Source organism: Crassostrea angulata, chromosome 2, assembly GCF_025612915.1.
Source record: "Crassostrea angulata isolate pt1a10 chromosome 2, ASM2561291v2, whole genome shotgun sequence".
In the NCBI taxonomy this organism is placed as follows: domain Eukaryota; kingdom Metazoa; phylum Mollusca; class Bivalvia; order Ostreida; family Ostreidae; genus Magallana; species Magallana angulata.
Genome location: NC_069112.1, coordinates 67,453,568 through 67,474,587, shown reverse-complemented (window position 1 = coordinate 67,474,587; position 21,020 = coordinate 67,453,568). Strand labels below are relative to the sequence as shown.

Sequence of the window (21,020 nt, the reverse complement as noted above, 5' to 3'; positions counted from 1 at the left end):
CAACACTTTGATACAGAACTCTAATTTTTAACAGAAATCCACACCCTTCACTCCTCTCACCAGCCCCTTGGTCACAGGATCAACAGAAAAGGTACTTCAAATTGTTTCACATAAAATCAAAAGTTTCATAGATGATGCTTTAAAGTTTAATATACCACAGTAAGTTTTAAATGGATTGATATGAAATCTGAAAAAGACTTCTCATGGATCCAGCACCTTTTAGTAATGAATGTTTATTTTTAGCTGCTGTTGACTACACATAAATCATCTAGACTCGGATGCCGATGGAGGTACCCCTGTGATGACCATTCTCATAAGTAAATACTTATCTATTTCTTCTTTTTGTTTGTCTCTATTTACATTATTTTTAACACTGACTATTCTGAGATTGTGTCATATCCAAAAAAATCAAAATCAACCTCTAAGAAGTTCAATATATACTGGATCCAGAACAAACATTTCACTTGATTCTTTTGATTCTGAAGGTTATTTAAGACCACACACAGACATTGATAGCATGTATGAAGACATTGTGTAATTTTTGTTCTCAGTAAACTAATTTGTGTAGTTACAACTTTTAACCTTATAATCATAAACATCCAATAGATGTTATTAAGATAGTTCTTCCAATTCTTTTTCCAGTTGTCTGCACAGCATTGATTGTCTCCTTAATACTGATATTATTTATAATTACTTTATTATGGCTTAAAAAGAAAAGACAAGTTAATTTGTTATATCCAAACCCTTGTGATCAATTTGAGATGGAAATTAGAGACAGTCATTCATGAACAGAAATAAAATTGATTAAAATTGAAGGACATCTGACAATATGTGTTTATATTTCAAAATATATATGGTGACCGGCATAATCAAGATCGTGTAAATGAAACTGTAAATAAACAAACACAGGAACTTGATAATCAAAGAAGATATCCAGTTAGAATTAGGAAAAATTTCTTATCACTTGATATACCAAAGGCGTTTAAGTTTTCACTTCAGATTTCAAGGTAACTTGTGTAACTATTTTTGAAAAAAAGAAGGGGTGAGGGTGATAGTTAAATGTATTATTTACTATTACCTTAAATAATCCTTTACATATTGAGTAGAATATTTTTCTTTATTTTCAGTTGTCATTGTTGTGTTCATCACTTGCTTGGGTTTCATTTTTATATATTGCCGTTATGAAAATTACAAACGTCAGCAAAGAAAACTTGAGGTTAAATTGCTTATATTATTACATAGAGGACCCAACAGAATTACAAAATTACATGGAAAGAAACAATCTAGGCTTTGGTGAAGAGGTTACTACTTCTCTTTAATGTGTTCTACTTCTCTGTGATGTGCTTTTAGAGATTTACATAGAAAATATGAAGCTTAAAAAATCGCATGACTTCTTTGCTTTAAATGTATTCATAGTCATAGCATATCATTCCTTTTAGATGTCAAAAAAAGGAATGACATAAGTTGTATGCTCGCTTTGCTTAAAATATAAGCATAGATCATTGCACATCATTTCTTCTAATTTTAATTTTTTTTGTATACTTGCTGGTTACACATTTTATTGGTAAAAGTAACAATAATGTCATTTTGATTTATTATTGATTTTATCTGAAAATGTTACTGTTGACTAATTTAAGAATCATTTGATGTACATTATTGATTTATAACTGATTTGTTTACTTTTTTAGTGTTTACAATTTAAGCTGTGATTTTTAAATTTGTTATTGTCTCCTTTTACAAGATATATGCCATTTAATTATATATTGTACAAATTATGTACATTGTATTTTTCAAATTGTCGTGTTTTTTTATTTTTTTTTATTTTAAGCTGACATGGTATGTTAAATGTTAACTGATGTTTTTTCTTTACTTCAAACAGTTTAATATGTGATTTATGTTGGGTTTTTTTAACTCCTTTACAAAGAAATGTGCCAAATTATTCCAATCATATTTTAATAGTTGTGTATATATTGTGATTTTTATAGATTTTATTATTTTAGTTGACATGGTATGTTAACAAAATGATTACTAAATAAATGTTTAAATGATATATTCTGTATTTTGAATTCTTGGACATGTTAAATACCTTCTGCATTATTAATAGGACATTTCCTTAACAAGAAAAAAAAAGTCAAAAAAAAAAATAATATTCCCACAAAGTCATATGGGTCATAGACCTTTTGGTAGAGAGACAATCCTGTTTTGATGTACCCTGAACTCGGGGAATAAAGAGGGATCTGGACTAGTGTCCTCCCATAGAGTTGTTATGGAGTTTTGTCTCGAAGTGTGAGGGGTGAGACAATTATTTAAAAGGTCTTTTGGAAAGTTTGACCAGGTATTGACTATCTGATAAAAAAAGGCTTATAAGAATAAAGAAATTATTATTGAGCAACAATAAATAGGTAACATATAATACTTGGTGAGGAAATTATTTTATAAAGGTATTTGGAAAAAATATGACTGAGGTATTGACTATCTGATAAAAAAGTAAGGTAATTAGGGTATTGAATAATTTTACCTATAAAGGTGTACAATAACCAACAAGGTTCTTAACATCATATTAGCTGTCCTTGACTGGTCATTGACTGACAAAGAAATTATTATTGAAAAACAATAAATAGGTAACATATAATACTTGGTGAGGAAATTATTTAATAAAGGTCTTTGGAAAAAAAACATGACTGGGGTATTGACCATCTGATAAAAAAAGTAAGGTAATTAGGGTATTGAATATATACCTATAAAGGTGTACAATAACCAACAAGGTTCTTAACATCATATTAGCTGTCGTTGACTGGTCATTGACTGACAAATGGATGTGGATATGTGAGAATAAAGCTTTTCATTCAAAATACATTTTCATTGTTGACAGTATATAAAAGTAAACATTTTCAACAAGTTGTTGAATTTCCAAAATTCTTCCTATAAGCATTAAAGTCGTAATTAGGAGTCTACGATTGCATTTATATATACTAAGAGAATATGGATTATTACAGAAATTCTGCCGATGAGGAAGTCATTTGTCCGTATGACAAAACTCATGTCAGTAGAAAAGGAAGACTGTCACGTCATCTAATTAAATGTGCAAAAAATAACAAAGCTCTTCTAAAACACTTTACATCTTGTGAATTTAACCACAGTCACAAAATTAAAAGAGGGGATGGTAGTGACCATTACAGATATTGTAAAGAAAAACAGATTCATGAAGGTTGGCTGGAGCGGGATAATATGTGCACCAAAAAAGGTGATACCTCTCTCCCAAAATACAAGGATATTCAGATAGATGGTGAGAACTGGGATGAGGAATTGGAACCTTTCCCTGGAAAAAAGTACTATGGTTTCATTCCGGACATAAAGAAGCAAAATTAAAACATTATGTCTATTTGAATTCTGTTCATACTACTTGTGTATATAGTGAATTTATATTTAGTATTTGTGGATGGACTTTATTTTGTACAGAGTTATCTCTCTTTGATCAGGGTTACATTCTACGAACTCTCGTATAGCTTGAACTTCACAAGGATAGAGAGATTTCGAATTTTTCGTGGTGAGAAGTACTACGGACCAATTCCAGAATAAAGTGTCTTTAATTTGATCATTTTCTTCTTGGTGATATGTGTAGCTGTACGTAATATATATTTCATTTATTCTGCAATTTTGTTTTGTTTTGATTTTTAACCGGTGATTGAAATCATCAAGATCGACGGAGTTAACTGATCTTGGAAATTTGCTAAGAGTAATCATTCTTTGTAAGTAATGATAAAGTCAATATATATATATATATATATATATATATATATATATATATATATATATATATATATATATAAAATGTTGTAGCAAGTATGGTGTAAGCAAAAAAAAAAAATCGGTTGGTCTTTTGTATGGGCGATGTCACAAGTAAACAAAGACTGAGTGACTGAGTCAATTAATATATATCAAAGTGGAAATATGTATTAATGTTATATTCCTCACCAAAAGCAGTTTTGACTTGCGATTTTTTTCTACAGATGAAGAAATTCCCGGGAAAATTCTTTCGATTTCTCTCGGTTTTGTTCGTTGGGCTTCTAGTGCGATCATTGTCATCTAAATGTTTGGAGTAATAAGGGAAAAAAATTTGGGTATAAAATACATCTACACATCGCGGTCATAGTATGCCTGCTACGTAAATAAACGAACCGCAGCGCCACCTATGATCGTGAGCATTGCTACCTCCTATGAAAATTCGAGGCTATTTTGTTTGTTGACTGTCTGTTGTTTCCCGAGGGAGTAAAAAGACTCGGACAATGATATTTAAACTCAGTATGATATGCGCACAAGCGCGAGAATTGCCGTATTCTTAATCTGTAGCTTTCGGTCTGTAAAAAAATCTTATCGTTTACCATATTTATTTTCGGTCTAAAACTGGTATTTTCACTCCAAAGTACAAAATGTAAACAAAAGCTTTGTTTACATAGCAATGAATTGTAAGCTCATTTACTTTACGTCGCTACTTTTATTTTTATTGTTTTATCATAATTCATTATTTTATCACATGCTGCGCTCTCCCCAACGGTCGCACCGTAATACATATTATTGTATATAAAGGCCCAGTACTGCCACGTTACTACTAGCACTAGCTAGTAGGTTAACCTTTTAGCTCAGTCAAGCTAGATAACCAGCCGCCCTCAATTGCATAAAAAGAAAGTGCATTCAGTTGAACCGCCCGGGGGGGGGGGGGGGGGGGGGGGGGTAGTAGGGTTCCATTGGGGAATAGCTTGCATTGCTCTCCATTTCTTAGTAAAATATGACCAATTAGTATTACAAGTTTAACTGTCATAATTTGGTAACGGTGGGAGATATTTACTTGAAATAACCTACATTAGTTAGACCGATATTTGTTCCCATAATTTCAATAAAAAAACTGATTCTGAATTGAATCACAAAAATTAATATATTGCTAATTGCTTCGAAAAAACGTATCGTGAAACATGAATTTTTAACTAAAAAATGAAATTTGAAAGTGTTAATAGAATCTGCATCTGGTAAATTTGGTGCCAAAATAAAACCCATCAATTACATTTTACAGTTTGACCACGAACGGGACCCACTTGCTATTAGTGATTAAGATAATGGCTTCTTTATCGGCTAGGGGTGTTGTTCCTTGTGTTGTCTTCAAAGCCAGGTCTGGTTGTTTGAAAAAGGTCAAGTGCTGGTTAAAACTAATAAATCAGACCTGAGTCTAGGTGAGTAGTATTCAGGGTTAAATGTTCATAGAACCAGACTGCAATTATCGATATAACTGTTCACAGTACATGTAAAATGGGTAAAGGAAAACTTTAGTGGCTGTCCAATTTTCAATTCAGAAAAGGTAGTGTGCCACACAACAAGAGAAAGAAATTTCAAGGGAGCAATTATCCTGAATCGAAGAAACCACAGACAGTTAGGCTAAGTAGTGAGCTATATGATGAATTGGATACAATTACTAACAATGGGCAGTTAATGACTATTAATGACGCAGAGGGCAGGGACAGCAACATGATGATTCTGAGACCCCGGGGGAGAGAGCCCAGGACCATTGATTTATACGGTGACAGTGAAGCTGCAGGAAGCCCAGAAAGTGAACAATAAAAAGACTTCCGAGTAATGGAACGATTCATTTAAGGATCATCGATCCCTGAAACCAACCTGTTAAGGAAGTCTAGATTGGAACTACTCTCGCGACCAAAAACGAGGTTTGGCATGGATAACATCTCTCCACTGCGGGTACCAGAGTCCTCCAAGTAACTCTATGAGAAGGTAAAGTCCCCAGGTCCAGAGAGGAAAGCGGCACGCCTCAACTTAGCCATGTCGGTGGGTCGTATGGGCACCTGTCTGACGATCGAGGGGATGCGCAGAATGCTCCGCTCAGCCAATATCCACCCAGGGTCAGCCATTAGTATGCAGGAAACGGCAAACAAAGTCGGGGAGAAATACTGGAAACAAATCAACATAGTATGAGAGGTATTCGTCAAAAAATTCAAGAAAAAACTACAAATTGCGGGCTTCCTGCAACCTCAACTATACGAGGGGACGCAAGATACAACAATTCAACATTCAGCGCCGTCGGTAAAACTCCTTTTCGGGCAGCAACTCAAGTGACTTGCACTATGTGTGAAAACGTAACCAGTAAAATAGCCACTGGAAATCTTCAGTGTTACCAAAAAACTTTAAATTGAAAATGAATGACAATGATGGAACATTTATTAAGAGAATTTAATTTACATGTAACTCTAGGGCCAAAAAAATTGTGCAGGATAAGATTTAATACTTCCACGCAAAAATGTGAATCTGTTAACAGGGCATACTTAAGGTCAAATTCAAAATGTATAACAAGTAGTAGAAACTTTGAACCTAAAATCCATACAGTTGTTCAGAGCTTTAATGAGGGATATGGGAATTCTACCTTAAAACTGTGTGAAGCTGTCGGGGCACCTGTTGTTAAGGGTGGGAAGGTTGTGCACCTCCTGAAACAGAAAGAAAAAAGACAGGCCTATTTTATACAAAGACAACATTCTAAGTTGTTTAAAAGTAAACGAAAATATTATAGAAAGGTTAGATATCAGCTGTATGATGAGAGAAATGAAAATAAATATTGCAAATCATCAGCTGATCCTAAATTACCCAACAAACGTAACTCACGCGCAGCACGTGTAGAGCACAGTTATCATAGAAAATGATATTATGTCAAAATATATTCTCCGTTATTAGAAATTAAAATATACAGTCAGGGTATGCACCATGTCCTAAACATGTCTTAGGCTGTCAAACTTTGCATCTTTGTCTATTATTGTTTACATATTGAGGTTCATATGAGAGGTGTTGAATATTAATGCAATGTGTGTTGTGACAGAGGTGTGAAACATGCATGTGTCGTTTAAAAATGTCAAAATTGCGTGTATATACAATATAGGAAAGTCTGCGAACGTATATTCGGGTTTTCCGGGCGGCTCCGGGCATTAAAGCTGTTGTTTAAAACTATTTAGAAAATGTGTTGTTGTGATTGAAGATTTGACACTGTGTATTATGTAATGTTTCAGAATGGTGTAATAAAAACGCATTTGTTCATCAAACCACGTATTGTCAACTGCAGCAGTTATTTTACGAAGATGAAAAGGGGAAAACTCCTTTAAAACCAGAAATCTTAAAATATCACTTATCTTCAAGGTATCTAACCGGTAATTGTTTTCGCTATATAATTCTATGTAAGAAAAAAAAATGTATAAAATCGAAATATTTTTTTTCGTTAGAAAAAAAATAAATAGCAGTGTTCTATGATACCTTACCTATTATCTAACATCAGAAAATGGAATGCGATACTGCATTTTCTCAAGTTTTGAAGCTGCGAACATGCCTACCCCCAAAACCACGTGTTTTCAAACTGTCTGTAAACAGACTGCGCGCACCCAAGGACGTCGGCCTATATGCCCTTTAAGAAATAGTTCCCGTTAAAAGTAAAATCAAATTTACAAAGTACAGAAATTTCCCTAATCATAGATATCCATTTTATTTAATTCGAATATGGGAAAATGCAAATATGGAAAAATGCAAAATGCGGGCGAAAGAAAAAAATATTCCTTATAAATGTATGGAACTTCGATTTTCATTGGGCGATTACCGGTGTGATACCTATTGCAGGTGTCATTACAGTAATTCAGTCCAGGTTCACGTCAAAACATGGCCGACGGGAAATAATTCCTGAGTTTCTTCCTTGTTTTCAGGACTTTCCGGGAGAGGTACGTGTCCATATTTTATGAGTTGTAAACTTGGGTATGTCTAATCAGAAAATAGAAATGAACAAAATTATTGAGACTGTTAACTATTTTTTATTTTTTATCTTTAATATGTGGGTGATAAGGTCTTAGACTTGGTTACAAAGCACCTGATTGACTTTGATGTAAACAAAATTTCACGCCTTGCTGGATGGGTATGTATTTTTCTGTACTAAAATGTAAAGTAAGACTAGTACCACAAGATGTGAACAGGTATTTTCTGAGAAGTTCATTTTGAATCAGTGACGACCATGTAAAGGTAGGTAATTTTGGTAAGTATATATAGGAGAATTTAATACTGTAGTGCAACCTGCAGCGAGGCAATTCAGAAGGTAAGGGATTCTCTTTATCGGACTTGTTCAGCATCATTTCACTACACATGGGGAGTCTAGACCTCAGAGAGGATTTTTTACAGATCATCATGGATGCTGAGTGGAGGCGGGAAAAGTTAGAGATTTTGCTAGAGATAATTGATAGGGGGAGGGTTAATGGGTTGGGATGTGATTTTTTTTGACAATAATTTAGCTACTACTAGGATAAGGAGGGGGGCTAACCAACGACCAATGTATAGACGAGTTAGTTACATTTTCAGATAATACAACAAAAGTTTTATTAACATATAAAACTTGTTCCAATCTTAGCTCAGGCATTGACTTCATAGGAGTGAATATTGTGACCAGTTTCATGAAAAAATGCACTTTTAAAATTTGAACTGAACAGACATCCTGTGGATTTCATTGTTTTGTTGCACTGAAATGTACTGCCAATTTAAACATAATTCACATACACTAGCTAAACAACACCTTTGTTGGGAAATGTTGTCAGATGGTGAAATAATATCAGTCCAAGCAGCTTTGAATGTGATTTTTACAGGAGTTTATATATCTGTTATGGTAACTTTTTTAAAAAGGGAATATTCAGTTGATTATTGTGGTTTTGCCTACATATTTTATCCCAACTTATTGCTTTAATCTCTTTTTTATGATTTTTAATGAAAATATACATACCTGTGAGAGAAATACAGTTTAAATCAATAAATGGGAATACATCGAAGATATATTCATTGGAATTAATTTATTATTCACTCATTTCATGAACTAGGGGAATTTTCATTTTTCGCTCACTCATACATTTGTACTATTTCCCAACATTATCATGCCGACTAAATATTGGCTGATGGAATGCAAAATCCCCGTATATATTTTTTTCTTTTTATGTATTGAAACTTTAAGCGACAGAGGGGATGTTTCATTACAGATGATCTGGGCTTTTTTTCATTTCAGTGGATAAACGTAGTTTAAGCACAACTGTATCTTATGATTATTGAATATCAAGGAGAACGTGTTAAAAGCAAAAACTTGAGGCTGAGTATAGTTTTAATTCAGATTTCTGATGGAGAGCAACATTGTTAAAATAAAAATATATGTGATAGTTGTTCAAATTAGTTTTAAATGGATTTAAGATGGAAAAATATGACATCAAGTGAAAACTGTTGCATTGAAATTGTATATATTTAAGCATTGAATGCTTTTTTTTTGGAAGTAGTCTGTCCTATGACACACCAATGCGGTGCAGATAAATTGAATACTGCGCGTTAGCTACTAATTTTTTTTTTTTGCAAGGAAGATATGTGTGTCGTCGCTGTAAAGCCATTATATATGTTCTCAATCAGGGATATGACACATACAAGGAACAGCTATATTAACATGTTATATAATACACTTCCGCTGAAGGAAATATAGTGCCAGGACTTTTGTATAGAGATATATTTTTAATTAAGGATTAGATAGTGAATGTCGTAGAATTCCCATGCAAACATTAGTGGAAATAGATACTGAATGTAAATATTTTGTTTTAAAGTTTAGGGAAGAAGATGTCATGGATGTTGAAGTAGTTAAGAATGTTGTGGCAGTAGTTGGTGAGGACAGAGCTGAAGATGAGCTACTTGATGAGGGCAATGTTGATATTAAAGCAGAGGTGGTGACGGAGGACATTGATAATCTACTCCTCAAGTAATTATTCGTATGTGTCTGGTGTTGTGTGCTCACACTGTTGTTTGAATTAGGAGTTTTTTGTGAACATGTCAAATTTGTTATCTTTTAAATGGTTTCAAGGGTCCATCTTCCATTTTAATGGAGTTTGCATTTTGATTTAAACATATATTTTGCTCATGCCCAAATTTTTCATTGTATATTGAAATGGAATGATAATTTAAAAGCATAACATAATTCCAATTGTATTAAACCTTGATGCATGTGTATATTGCTTTCTCATTTCCAAGAAATTCATTTATGAATATAGAGATCTTAAAAAATTGCTGATATATTAAAATGTATGTATGTCCTGTATTCTAGCGAAATGTGCCAATGGTGATGGATACTTATGCTCTGTTCAAGGATATCCTGGTTAATCTGTATAAATAGAGAAACTTCAAATCAGTAACACTCATGACAAAATATTTCCCAGCATTTCTGTTGAATAAAACTGTGTTATTTTTAGATCGTAAAAGAAGGTCTTAACTTAGACCATGTTGTCAACTGTTATTTAATTGCAACAGTTTAGCCCAGACATTTGATTCAGTTGGGCCATCTGCGCATTATATACATTAAATTGCAATACCGCGTGCCAAATCAGTTGCTGGTTATCCTGTTCGGCAATAATTCTTGGAGAAGAGTAATCACCATAACAGACCAAACAGGATTAGTAGAACTAACATTGTGGGGAGATGACATGATTGACAAGATTAACCAAGGTGTTTCTGTTGTGGTGAAATGCGTTACAATGGAATATTTTAAAATTGTCCATTTCTTCACTTTTAGCTCATGTATCTTAAATCAATTCTGTATGTGTTTTTATTCGATCTGCATTTAAATCTGTGTGGAAGACCTCCAGATCAAACCTTGTTGGAGAGACTGTCTTTGATACAAATGGCACCGTCAACGAGGAAGTGAAAAACAGGCTAAACCCTGGAACATCATAAAACCTTCCTCATACATGTACATTGTACCACGCAAACTCAATGCGGCTACGAGCCTAAAAATGACAAAATTGTTAGTATAGCTTCAATTTTTAAAAATTAAGTTTACAACTAGAAAACACCGTGATTAATACTTTTTTTTACAATGTCTTATTCAATGTGTTGAAACTTATGGTGGCATATCTCTGCCCCTTGTGTGCAAGTTATATTTCTATCAAATATGTTGACATGCAAGATAAATATGTTGACATGCAAGATAGTTATGTCAACATGCAACATAACTATGTTGACATGCAAGAAAATTACAATCAAGTAAGAATTATAAAAAATTTCAAAAAATCTTAAATATTGCCCACATGTGACATCCAAGATGCTAGATGCTACTTATTTATGTCGACATGCAACTTATATATGTTGACATGCAAGATAAATATGTTGACATGCAACTTATTTATGTCGACATGCAACTTTGTTATGTTAACATGCTACTTATTTATGTTGACATGCAAGATAAATATGTTGACATGCAACTTGTTTATGTTGACATGCAACTTATTTATGTCGACATGCAACTTAGTTATATTGACATGCGAGATAAATATGTCAACATGCAACTTAGTTATGTTGACATGCAACTTAGTTATGTTGACATGCAAGATAAATATGTTGACATGCAACTTATTTATGTCAACATGCAACTTTGTTATGTTAACATGCTACTTATTTATGTTAACATGCGAGATAAATATGTTTACATGCAACTTATTTATGTCGACATGCGCGATAAATATGTTGATCTGCAACCGCCAAAGAGAAGACGTACGAAGTCTGCTGAAGTTAATTGCCGCCTTAATCCATGTGACAAGCTTAGCACAAGGTATGTGATTTTATTCATTTTGGTCCGTACAATAGCTATAGTCGATAACTCGATCTCGATAGTTTATATTTTAAACAGTACATTTTCAATAGTTATTAATGTAAAATACATTATTATTTCCACTGACCCTTTACCCCTATTTTGTCATGTGTGCAATGACTTCCTTTTTAATCGATTTTGCAAGTGAAATACTGAACTCAAAACCATATTTCCTTCATTGATTTCAAAAAACGAATTTGGAGTGGACCTTTGTTCATTAGTAAAATTTTAGTTTGTAAAAATATAAATTTATAAAAACTAGCATAAGCTATAAGTTTATATGTCGAATACCCTCGCATTAGGGACATGAGTACACCATTATATATATACAACTGAGTATATTTTTTTAAACAAAATTAAGTGGTTTCAAATTCCGACACCTGTACATTAGGCCTAATCGTAGACCTATATTAAGATATTTTTTTAAATATAAAAAAAAATCATAAAAATATTTATTCACATTGTTATCCATCAAAGAACTCCATCCTACGTAACTGATCGGAATTTTACTCTCTACCAACCACCAATCTTGATGTTATAATTTATTTCGCTTTACGCTCGTGCATGTTATATGGGACTGTCGTAAGTAATTTTATTCAACTTAAGCTTATATTCTTATTACCACAATAGTAGTTTGATCTTTTTCACTTCTGTATATGATATATTTTGACTTGGCAAACGTTATGTGTTTTTAAGCCTACATGATATTTCACCCAGATAATTTTGAGTCCGCGTGTTCAGGTTATTAACAAGAAGAAAAAAGTAGATGATAAGTTGAAAATATAGCCTTATTTATTCGTAAATGACGAAGCCCTCTCACGGGCCCGTGAGAGCGAAGCTCTCCCTACAGATAACACTTGTACATATGCCCAAATATGGAAATTACATTCTATACCTATGAACTGATTATGAACATGATGAAGTTGAAAAACTTTTCCAAGATGGAGGAAAAAAGGATCACTTCACGCGCAGTGACATCTACGGCTTCCATGTTCAATTTGGATCTCGTACAAACTTCACGTTTGGTGATAATCTATCAACTTTGTTTAAAGAGTGATAAATACATTCAGACTTATTAAGTGTGTTTTTGATGAAAAACTGAACTCTAAATTAAGAAAACAAATTTCGGTTTCCTACAACTTTCAACAGATGCATTAGATCCGATCAAATAAATTTCAGGACATCTGATTGGACCAAAAAAATCGTGTTTCAACAATTAAGCAGCTTTATTTCATTGTTATTCAAATAACATAATTTATTTTAATTGAACTTGCTTTCAGATTACTTTTTGAAAACACCAAACACGATTTTTTTCTTCTACTTTCGTTTTTCAGGTTTCATCTCAAATCGTAGTCTGCCCTACTTGAACCCATGTCATTTCGTACCCAGATTTCGAATTATTTCTAAAAAAACAAGAAAAACCCAAGTTACGACCAATAGCTAATTCAATAAAAACGAAAGATAATCAAAACTTAATTTTGTAGACATATCATAGTAATTGACAGACATATTGTTAAATATTTCCACATTCTAACACAACCACCCCCCCCCCCCCCCCCCCCGTCCAAGGTGTGAACCATTTTTATATGATTAATAAATACTATAAGTCATGTTGAAATTACCCCCAATCTGCCATGAAAATAAAAGCAAATAGGGAAAATATTTGCAGCAATATGCATTATAAATACTTTAAAATTATTAGGGGGAGCTTAGCCCCCCCCCCTTTTTTTGTTGTTGTTGCAAAGTTAGACCTAACAAAGCATCCGAGAGGATATTGAATAAGACCTATTTATAAGTAAAGGACATAAATTGATACTTCTTTTAGATGGAGAATACAAAGGTTTTTAAAGTGTGGAACAACAATCGCACAGAGGGGCGATTGTTGGGGGCCAGCAAATTTCAAGAATTAAAGACCAAAGGTTAGATTTTTTTAATTGAATCTAAACTACATTCTAGTATTTGCCACTATATATTAATGATTCATCATTTATTACTTTCAAATTAGATGTATACCGTAATAATTATTGATAATGATATGTACTAGAGTACTGTATATGTGCATGTGCAGGGTTGTCTCTAAAAATTGAAGTAGAATGAGGAAATTAAAAAGTAAAAGAAGACAGGGGGTCTAGCTTATAGCTAGATTGTGTTTGAAAGGCAATAATAGCCGGGTAATTAAGTCATTTTAGGCGGGGGAATTCTCCGCCCCTCGGTTCTTAGAGACAACCCTGCATATGCACTCTATTTAATAGTATGACCGAGTCTTTTTTCAATTTCAGTAATTACAAAATTTGAATTGGGCGAAGAAACAGGAAATATTCGACTTGTTTTAAGTGATGGGTGTATAATAGATGACGAAGATGTTTTTCTACAACTTGAAAGCAACGAACTGTATGTCTTGAAAGCAGATGAAGTTTTAAACATCCCCCAAGCATTATCAACTGCATCAGGAGGGTCAGAAGCAGGTACGTGTGATGTGTTCCAAATATGCATAAAATTGTATCTTCCCAAGTCAAAAACTTGTCTTGGGAAGAGTGCTGCCATGCATGCATTCCTAAATGTTTATTTCAAGAATTCTCAATAATGTATCAATTGCAATATGCAGTTGATTTAAAGAATGTTCATAACATTATTCAATATCATGGGATATAAACACTTAAAATTGGCATATTATTATTAAAATGAGTAATGATTATGGTATAATTATGGAAAGTGTTCAAGGTAAAGATTAACTTAATTAACTTAATTGATTTGTAGCACAATATATTTTATTAACAGGACTTTGCACATGCATGAAATAAAATAAAGTAAAAAATTAAGGAGTTTCACATTCAAATGATACTTTTTACATTTAATTTAAATTGCATAATTTAATGCATAGATGTACATGTTGTATACATATGCACAAGTGTATCTATATCTATATAAACCACTGTAAAAGATATCAATCCTTTCATCATTAAAATTACTTTATTTGTAGGAATGCCTTCATCAAAGAGCGAACAGTTATCTGAATTAGTAAAAAGACTGCGTTCAAAACAATCGAATGTAAGAATGTTATTACATCAATAGTGATTTTTTTTAGTTTTTAAATTTAAATGGAGCTTTCCTACAGTTTTGCTTGTCTACATGTATGTAAAAATGGAAATAGATTTTAATGACATACAATACAGGGTCTTGCAACTAAAACACTTAATTAACAAGTTTTACATTTAGAAGTAACATGTATCAAGCAATGTCTTATTTAGAAGTGAAAACAAAGAGGATTCCAAGATATTTGGTAGATTAGCGATTAATATGAAAATTTTTCAAACTTTACATTAAAAAAAGGAGGTGAATAGGGAGTGAAAATTATTATTTGTGCAATTAAAAAACTTAGTTAAATTAAATTCAGCAGAGACCATCGAAAAAGCAGAAGTCTACATCTATGACGTGCCACAAAGTTCAGCTTGGGTGGATGTTACATACAGGTACTAAGTTTACACAAGTGCGGACCTCCAGTGGTGGGGGGACGAGAATTGTGGAAATGGCAGATGCTTCAACATATGCGGAAATCAAAAATAGAGCGATAGAAATTTTCTTTCCAAATGGTAAGAAAAAAAGATTAATATCAAATGTAAAGAATATTGTGATATTGGTATGAAAAATATTGACTAAAAAGAAATTTAGTTGCAATTTATATTCTTATAGAAAGAAAAAGTACTAGAGTAATAGTAAAGTAGCTAGTTCAATATTTAGAATTGATTATTTCAAAGAAATCTTTGAATCTGCCAGATATCAATGCATGTGTGCAACTTACATCTTACAGAAAATTGGTGAATTCTGAGTTTATAATTAGTTTAATTATCCATATCATTAGTATATGCTTCAAGTGTTATATGTAACAACTGCAGTAACCTATCAACAACAATTATTTTCCTTCATTTTAACAAACAATCTCTCTCTCTCTCTCTCTCTCTCTCTCTCTCTCTCTCTCTCTCTCTCTCTCTCTCTCTCTCTTTGTGTTTGTGTAAAATTACACCCACCCACTTTATTGCATATAGATGATATTGAATTGTTACTTGGTATTTCATAATTAACTAAATTTTGTCAGTTTGTGGGCATTAAAAATAAATAAGAAAGAGAGAAAAGTCAAGTTAATGTAAGCTTTGGTTATAATTCAAGGTTAATTTTTAAATATCGTGATTTGTGTGTTAGACTGTAGATCATTTCATAATATTCACTGCCTTTTTTTCAATTATTTAATTAGGTTCCAATATTAAAGGAAAGAAGGAAGATTTCGATCACCACCTTGGGGATTTTCAGGGCCGTTCCATTCCCCAAGATGGATTCACTCTTCAAATATACATAAACTCCATGAAAGCATGCAATATGACAGTTAAGCCACGGCTCTATCTTTTATCAAAGATGAAAGATGAAGAAAATGAGGTATAAATATTGTCTAATTGCAAATTTTTCTTATATCTGAATTGAAGATTGATTTAAATGAGTTTTTAGAAGATACTGTGGAATCATTTAAATTCGTGGGGGCCAATTTTCGTGGATTATTACTTTTTTGCTCATCTGTGGGGATGTAATTATTGGATGCGTAGCCTACTGTTTCAGTACTAAAGATTGTTTACGTCGAGGATTTAAATTCGTGGGAGAGGGCTACCCACGAATTCCACAAAAATAATGAGCCACCATGAATTTTATTGATTCCACAGCAAATGAAACTAATTTTCTCAATTTGTACAAACCCTTTTAGCTCACCTGAGCTGAAAGATCAAGTGAGCTTTTCAATAACTTTTTGTCAGGCATCTGCCCATCTGTCTGTTTGTAAACATTTTACATTTTCACATTCTTCTTCAGAACAACTGGGTAGGGAGGGGTCACATTGGGGGAGGGGGTCAAAGTATTACATTGAAATATATAGAGAAAACACTTTTAAAAAATCTTCTTGTCAAAAACCATTTGGCCTGAGAAAATTGCATTTTGAACTTGTGTGTAAGGATCCTCAGGTTGTGTAGATTCAAGTTAATTAAAACAAATCATGATCACCCCTGCATGCATGAGTGTAGGGTAGGGACACAATAGGGGTTGAATTTTTACACTACGGAAGATTTTTAATTATTAGAAAAACATCAAATATTATGATTCAAGTATTTACCTAGATATGCAAACATTTTGACATATTGTTATTTCTTCATGGTTTACAATGTGACCCCTGATCAATTCTTGTGACACGTACACAAGGGGTTCAAAATCTGATGTAGGTTTATATATACATGCATGTACATTGTATGTATATATAAAAACATTAGTTTAAGATCTTCTTGAGAACCAAAATGCTGGACATGTGATATGATTATAAAATCATTGTGTTGCAAAAGGGGCTATATATGTTAAGTAAAAGTAGACAAACACGATCAATTCTACTACATTATCCAGATATTTTGTATATTACTCTATAAAGCTGATTTTATTATGGTTAATGTTGCTCAGGTGAACCGGGCCATATCTAAAAAATAAATGGTTAAAATGGTCTGACCTTTTCAATCATATTTGGTTTCTTGCAGATAACTAGCAATGTGGCTTTCATGTACACATGTAATTATTATTTTTTTTATTTATACAAGGATGAAAGCTGGGAATTTGCGGAAGAAGTGGATGTTAATCCACCCATTTCCATTCTGAATGCGCCAGGAGTCTCAACTCAGAATCCACAAAATCCAGCTAATTCACCCAGTCCAGCAGTGTCAACACCACATCAGCAGGAATCAATTCAAAATGTAACAAGTATTTTTTACCCTAATTTTTTGTTCTATTAGTAATAAATTGGTATTTATACCTGGATAATTAAAAATCAGTTTGTCTTTCTGTTGGCAAATCTAGGATTTAAGTTCGAAACTCTTTTATAGAGTTCACTTAATAAACAAATATTATAGACAAACATACAGACAAGAACAAAAACACATGATGTTTGTTCTTGTAACTGCATATATATTATTCTATAAACTAAGTTCATACCCTTTTTCTGAAAAGAGGAACTTTTCAGTATTTGTGTCAATGAGAATTGTAGATAAAAATTTCCAGGAACGAACATATTATGTACTAACTATGATTCAAATAAATTGATGACATCCAAGTGGTCCATTTAATCCAATAAAATATTGCTACTGCACATAGCTATAGCTAAATATTTTCAGAATCCAAATTTTGTAAAGGAAGTTAAAAAATATTCATAACATTTAACTGCATCTTCTAGTATCTTAAAATTAAATGGAAAAGTTTAGGAACTCATAAAAAGTGTCTTGCTTTTATTCACCCTCACAGGATGAAGAAAACAGTTGGGATCTTCCTGATCTTCAATCTCCTGTTGTAAGTATTCTTTTAACTTCATTAAAACTGCAATGTAGCATAACATTATACCCCAGCTCCAAAAGAGAGGGGGTATATTATTTGTTATCTACGTTCAATCAAGGTGTACAGGGAATCACCCTGGGTTGTGTTCCATACACCCTGAGGCCAAAGGGTGTATCAGGTACCAAGTCGGGGTAAATCCCCATACAACCGGCCTTGATTGTCCCTGGCTATAAAGAATTTATTTTCCAGCTATGTAAATCAAATTAATCTATTTCCTATGTCCAATCAAGGGTGTTATACACTTTTAAGGTATGCCATTTACGCATTTCAATTTGATGCATTGTGATGTCACATTTAATGCATTATGATGTCATGTCTTTTTTTCCCTCCGTCTCGAGTATGGCCGGTGTCTGGAAATTTACACCTGGCTTATTAGCCTATCAAATGAAGCTACATAGGAAATAAAAAGTTTTACCCTTATGTGTGTGTCTCTTGGTCTGTGTGTCTGTGCGTAACAAATATGCCATATAGTTGTATCCTTATTTGAACCAATAAGCAGTCAACTTAAATGACGATTTTGTTTATCTTTAGCTTAAAGGATGACTGCACTTAGTGCCGGGTTTTGGGTCTCTTTTGGTTGCTTCTGTTGTGTTCATTATCCTATATAGTGAGCAAATAACATGCTACCTTACACATCATGTGATATAATTTTGTACTAGTATTCACAAAGTTACCTGAGGTGAGAAATCATGTATTTTTCCTACAGGTTACAACAGAGAAAACAAAAGTAAGATGAAGCAGTTTTTTCTCATGAGAGCATGTTTGTCTATGATTAATCTCCCTTTAACACAATTTAGATAATGCAAATACCCTTGGTATACAACTACTGTTTAACGGAGAACAATAGACAAACATGCACTGACTTTGTATGAATTATTTATAAAAATGGTTGTCCTCATTTAATATCATAATTATGGAGATTCAAGAAATCACGAAGACCCCCGCCTTTGAAAACAAATTCGTACTTGGTAACAATATACTTTTATTTAACGCAATTACGTAAAGTTGCAGTTTGGGTGTTGACAATTTCTGCAATTGAAAGAAAAATTCTTCTTTCAACAGTTTATTTTCTTGCAAATATTGCATGCAATAGTACTTAAGTGCAGTCATCCTTTTCATACAAATTTTCGTCAGATTTCTCATGTGAGCAACTAATAGTCACAGATGTTTGAAATTTCAAAACACACTTTGTTTAGGTACGTATGCCATATAATGGGATCCATTTTTGTACGTAATGATTAGGGGTTAAATTTCTGTTAAATGACGACTTTGCTGATGTTGTATATTCAAATCAGAGCGGAGATATCACTAGTGAGTGAAAAATAGCTCACAGATATTTTGTTCATTTTAAATGTTTAACTTGGTAAATTTGTACTGATAACAGACTTAACTGGTCCAGTTATGTTATGAATATTTATATTTATCTCTAGGTGTTGAGAATGCCACAAGTCCCAACCTGCACAATATGTACAGATCGGTTCTGCGATACATTTTTTGTACCATGCGGCCACATCGCTTGTGCAGTGTGTACTGCTGAACTGGAGGAGCGGGGTAGTCAGTGCCACATCTGCAGAGAGTCGTTTACATCAACTTCAAAACTCTTTTATTAGATTAAGTGTAGATGTTCAAAAAAATTTGACTGAATTTCAATTGTTTAGGCTAAATAATGTCAAGCAAATAGAGTTTAATTGTGGTTGAAATATACAAGCAAAATTTACTTTAATATACTGTTGAGGTTGTACTAATATTCTAGATTCACAATCTCTGAAATTCAGATTTGAAGAGAGAAAAAAATTATAACTCAAAATAAAAAAACTTAACTTACTGCTATGACAAAAGAAAAAATATTAGCTTCTCCAAAAATGAGCTAATATGCTCTTGTTTAAACTTTTTATTATGAATTTGAGCAAAACAATATTTTACATTTATATGTAGACTGTATAGAACGCTATACAATTTGATTAGGAAATACATGTATCATGTTTGAAATTTTTGGACATAAAATATTGAGAGTATAAGCAGTAAGGTTGTGATCTTTTTGATAGGAAAAGGAGAGCCTCTTTATGACATCTTTATGCATTTATGCATTTTTTTCATATTGCATAGTGTTTTGGTGAATAAAAGATTCCATCATGTGCTAGCTTTGCTATGGATTGCTTTTCAATTCACATAAATGTAGAAACAAAGGATGTTGAAATTTTAATGCGTATTTTGTCAAATTTTTACCAAACTGGCACATACTGTTCATGCTTTTAATATGTAAAGTTGATAATTTTAAAAAGAAAAGAATTGTTTCAAGGATTATTTGAAAAGTTTTTTCTAAACCTAATTTTTTTAGCTTCTATTGTTAATAAATCTAGCACCAATTTTAGCAACCCCCTCCCCTTATGCTCTTGGTTGCCATGGAATTCATCAGCTTTCCTTTAACCTGTATGCAAATTTCATACTGGTACAGTGCATGTCTATGGATCATTATATGAATTATGAAGACAGTTTTGATATACAGGTTAAGTTAAGGACTCATGATTATTGTTTATAGTCAAGTGACTGCAACCAGTAACAGTTTATAATGACTCATATAGCTTAAACAATTAAGCTATTTTTTATGATTTTCAATTATTATTAATTTTTTTGCTTGTTTACCTCAACATAACAAAATAGTTGATTTTTTTTATCAAGACACTTGAAGATATATCTAAGTGATCTGGTATGATTTATTGTCATTAATTTTAATTTTTTCCCCATATTGCCATTTTTTTTTATTTGGTTGTAGTAGTCCAATTAGCAAATTAATGTAAAAAACAAACACATTTTTTTGTATTTTATTTCAGTTAGTCTTGTAATTTATCATAGTTAAGCAACATTTAATTTTTTTTAAATAAATCTTAATAACCCATGTTTGATTTTTTTTAATGAGTTGTGCTTCCAAATC

At 32.5% G+C, this 21,020-nt stretch overlaps 1 protein-coding gene across 3 annotated transcripts; it reads left to right on the top strand.

Annotated features, from left to right (window-relative positions):
• Positions 1 to 11,501: 11,501 nt before the first annotated feature.
• LOC128173542 (uncharacterized) lies at positions 11,502 to 20,762 on the top strand. 3 transcript variants are annotated; one of them, XM_052839247.1, is made up of 9 exons: positions 11,502 to 11,644; positions 13,509 to 13,602; positions 13,963 to 14,148; positions 14,664 to 14,731; positions 15,078 to 15,273; positions 15,933 to 16,111; positions 17,302 to 17,454; positions 17,999 to 18,043; positions 19,519 to 20,761. In XM_052839247.1, exons 2-9 carry the CDS (start codon positions 13,509 to 13,511, stop codon positions 19,696 to 19,698), a joined length of 1,101 nt encoding a protein of 366 aa, XP_052695207.1. In that variant the 5' UTR covers positions 11,502 to 11,644; the 3' UTR covers positions 19,699 to 20,761. The 3 variants fall into 3 exon arrangements, with proteins under 3 accessions (XP_052695207.1, XP_052695206.1, XP_052695205.1); XM_052839246.1 differs by lacking the exon at positions 11,502 to 11,644 and adding an exon at positions 12,233 to 12,265 and having other exon boundaries at positions 15,081 to 15,273; positions 19,519 to 20,762; XM_052839245.1 differs by lacking the exon at positions 11,502 to 11,644 and adding an exon at positions 12,233 to 12,265 and having other exon boundaries at positions 19,519 to 20,762.
• Positions 20,763 to 21,020: the final 258 nt, after the last annotated feature.

What these genes read in the sequence shown, in the direction of transcription:
- LOC128173542 (XM_052839245.1), top strand. An exon ending in TGAAAGATGAAGAAAATGAG is followed by an intron (nt 16,112 to 17,301) that starts GTATAAATATTG and finishes TATTTATACAAG; the next exon opens with GATGAAAGCTGGGAATTTGC. An exon ending in AGCAGGAATCAATTCAAAAT is followed by an intron (nt 17,455 to 17,998) that starts GTAACAAGTATT and finishes TCACCCTCACAG; the next exon opens with GATGAAGAAAACAGTTGGGA.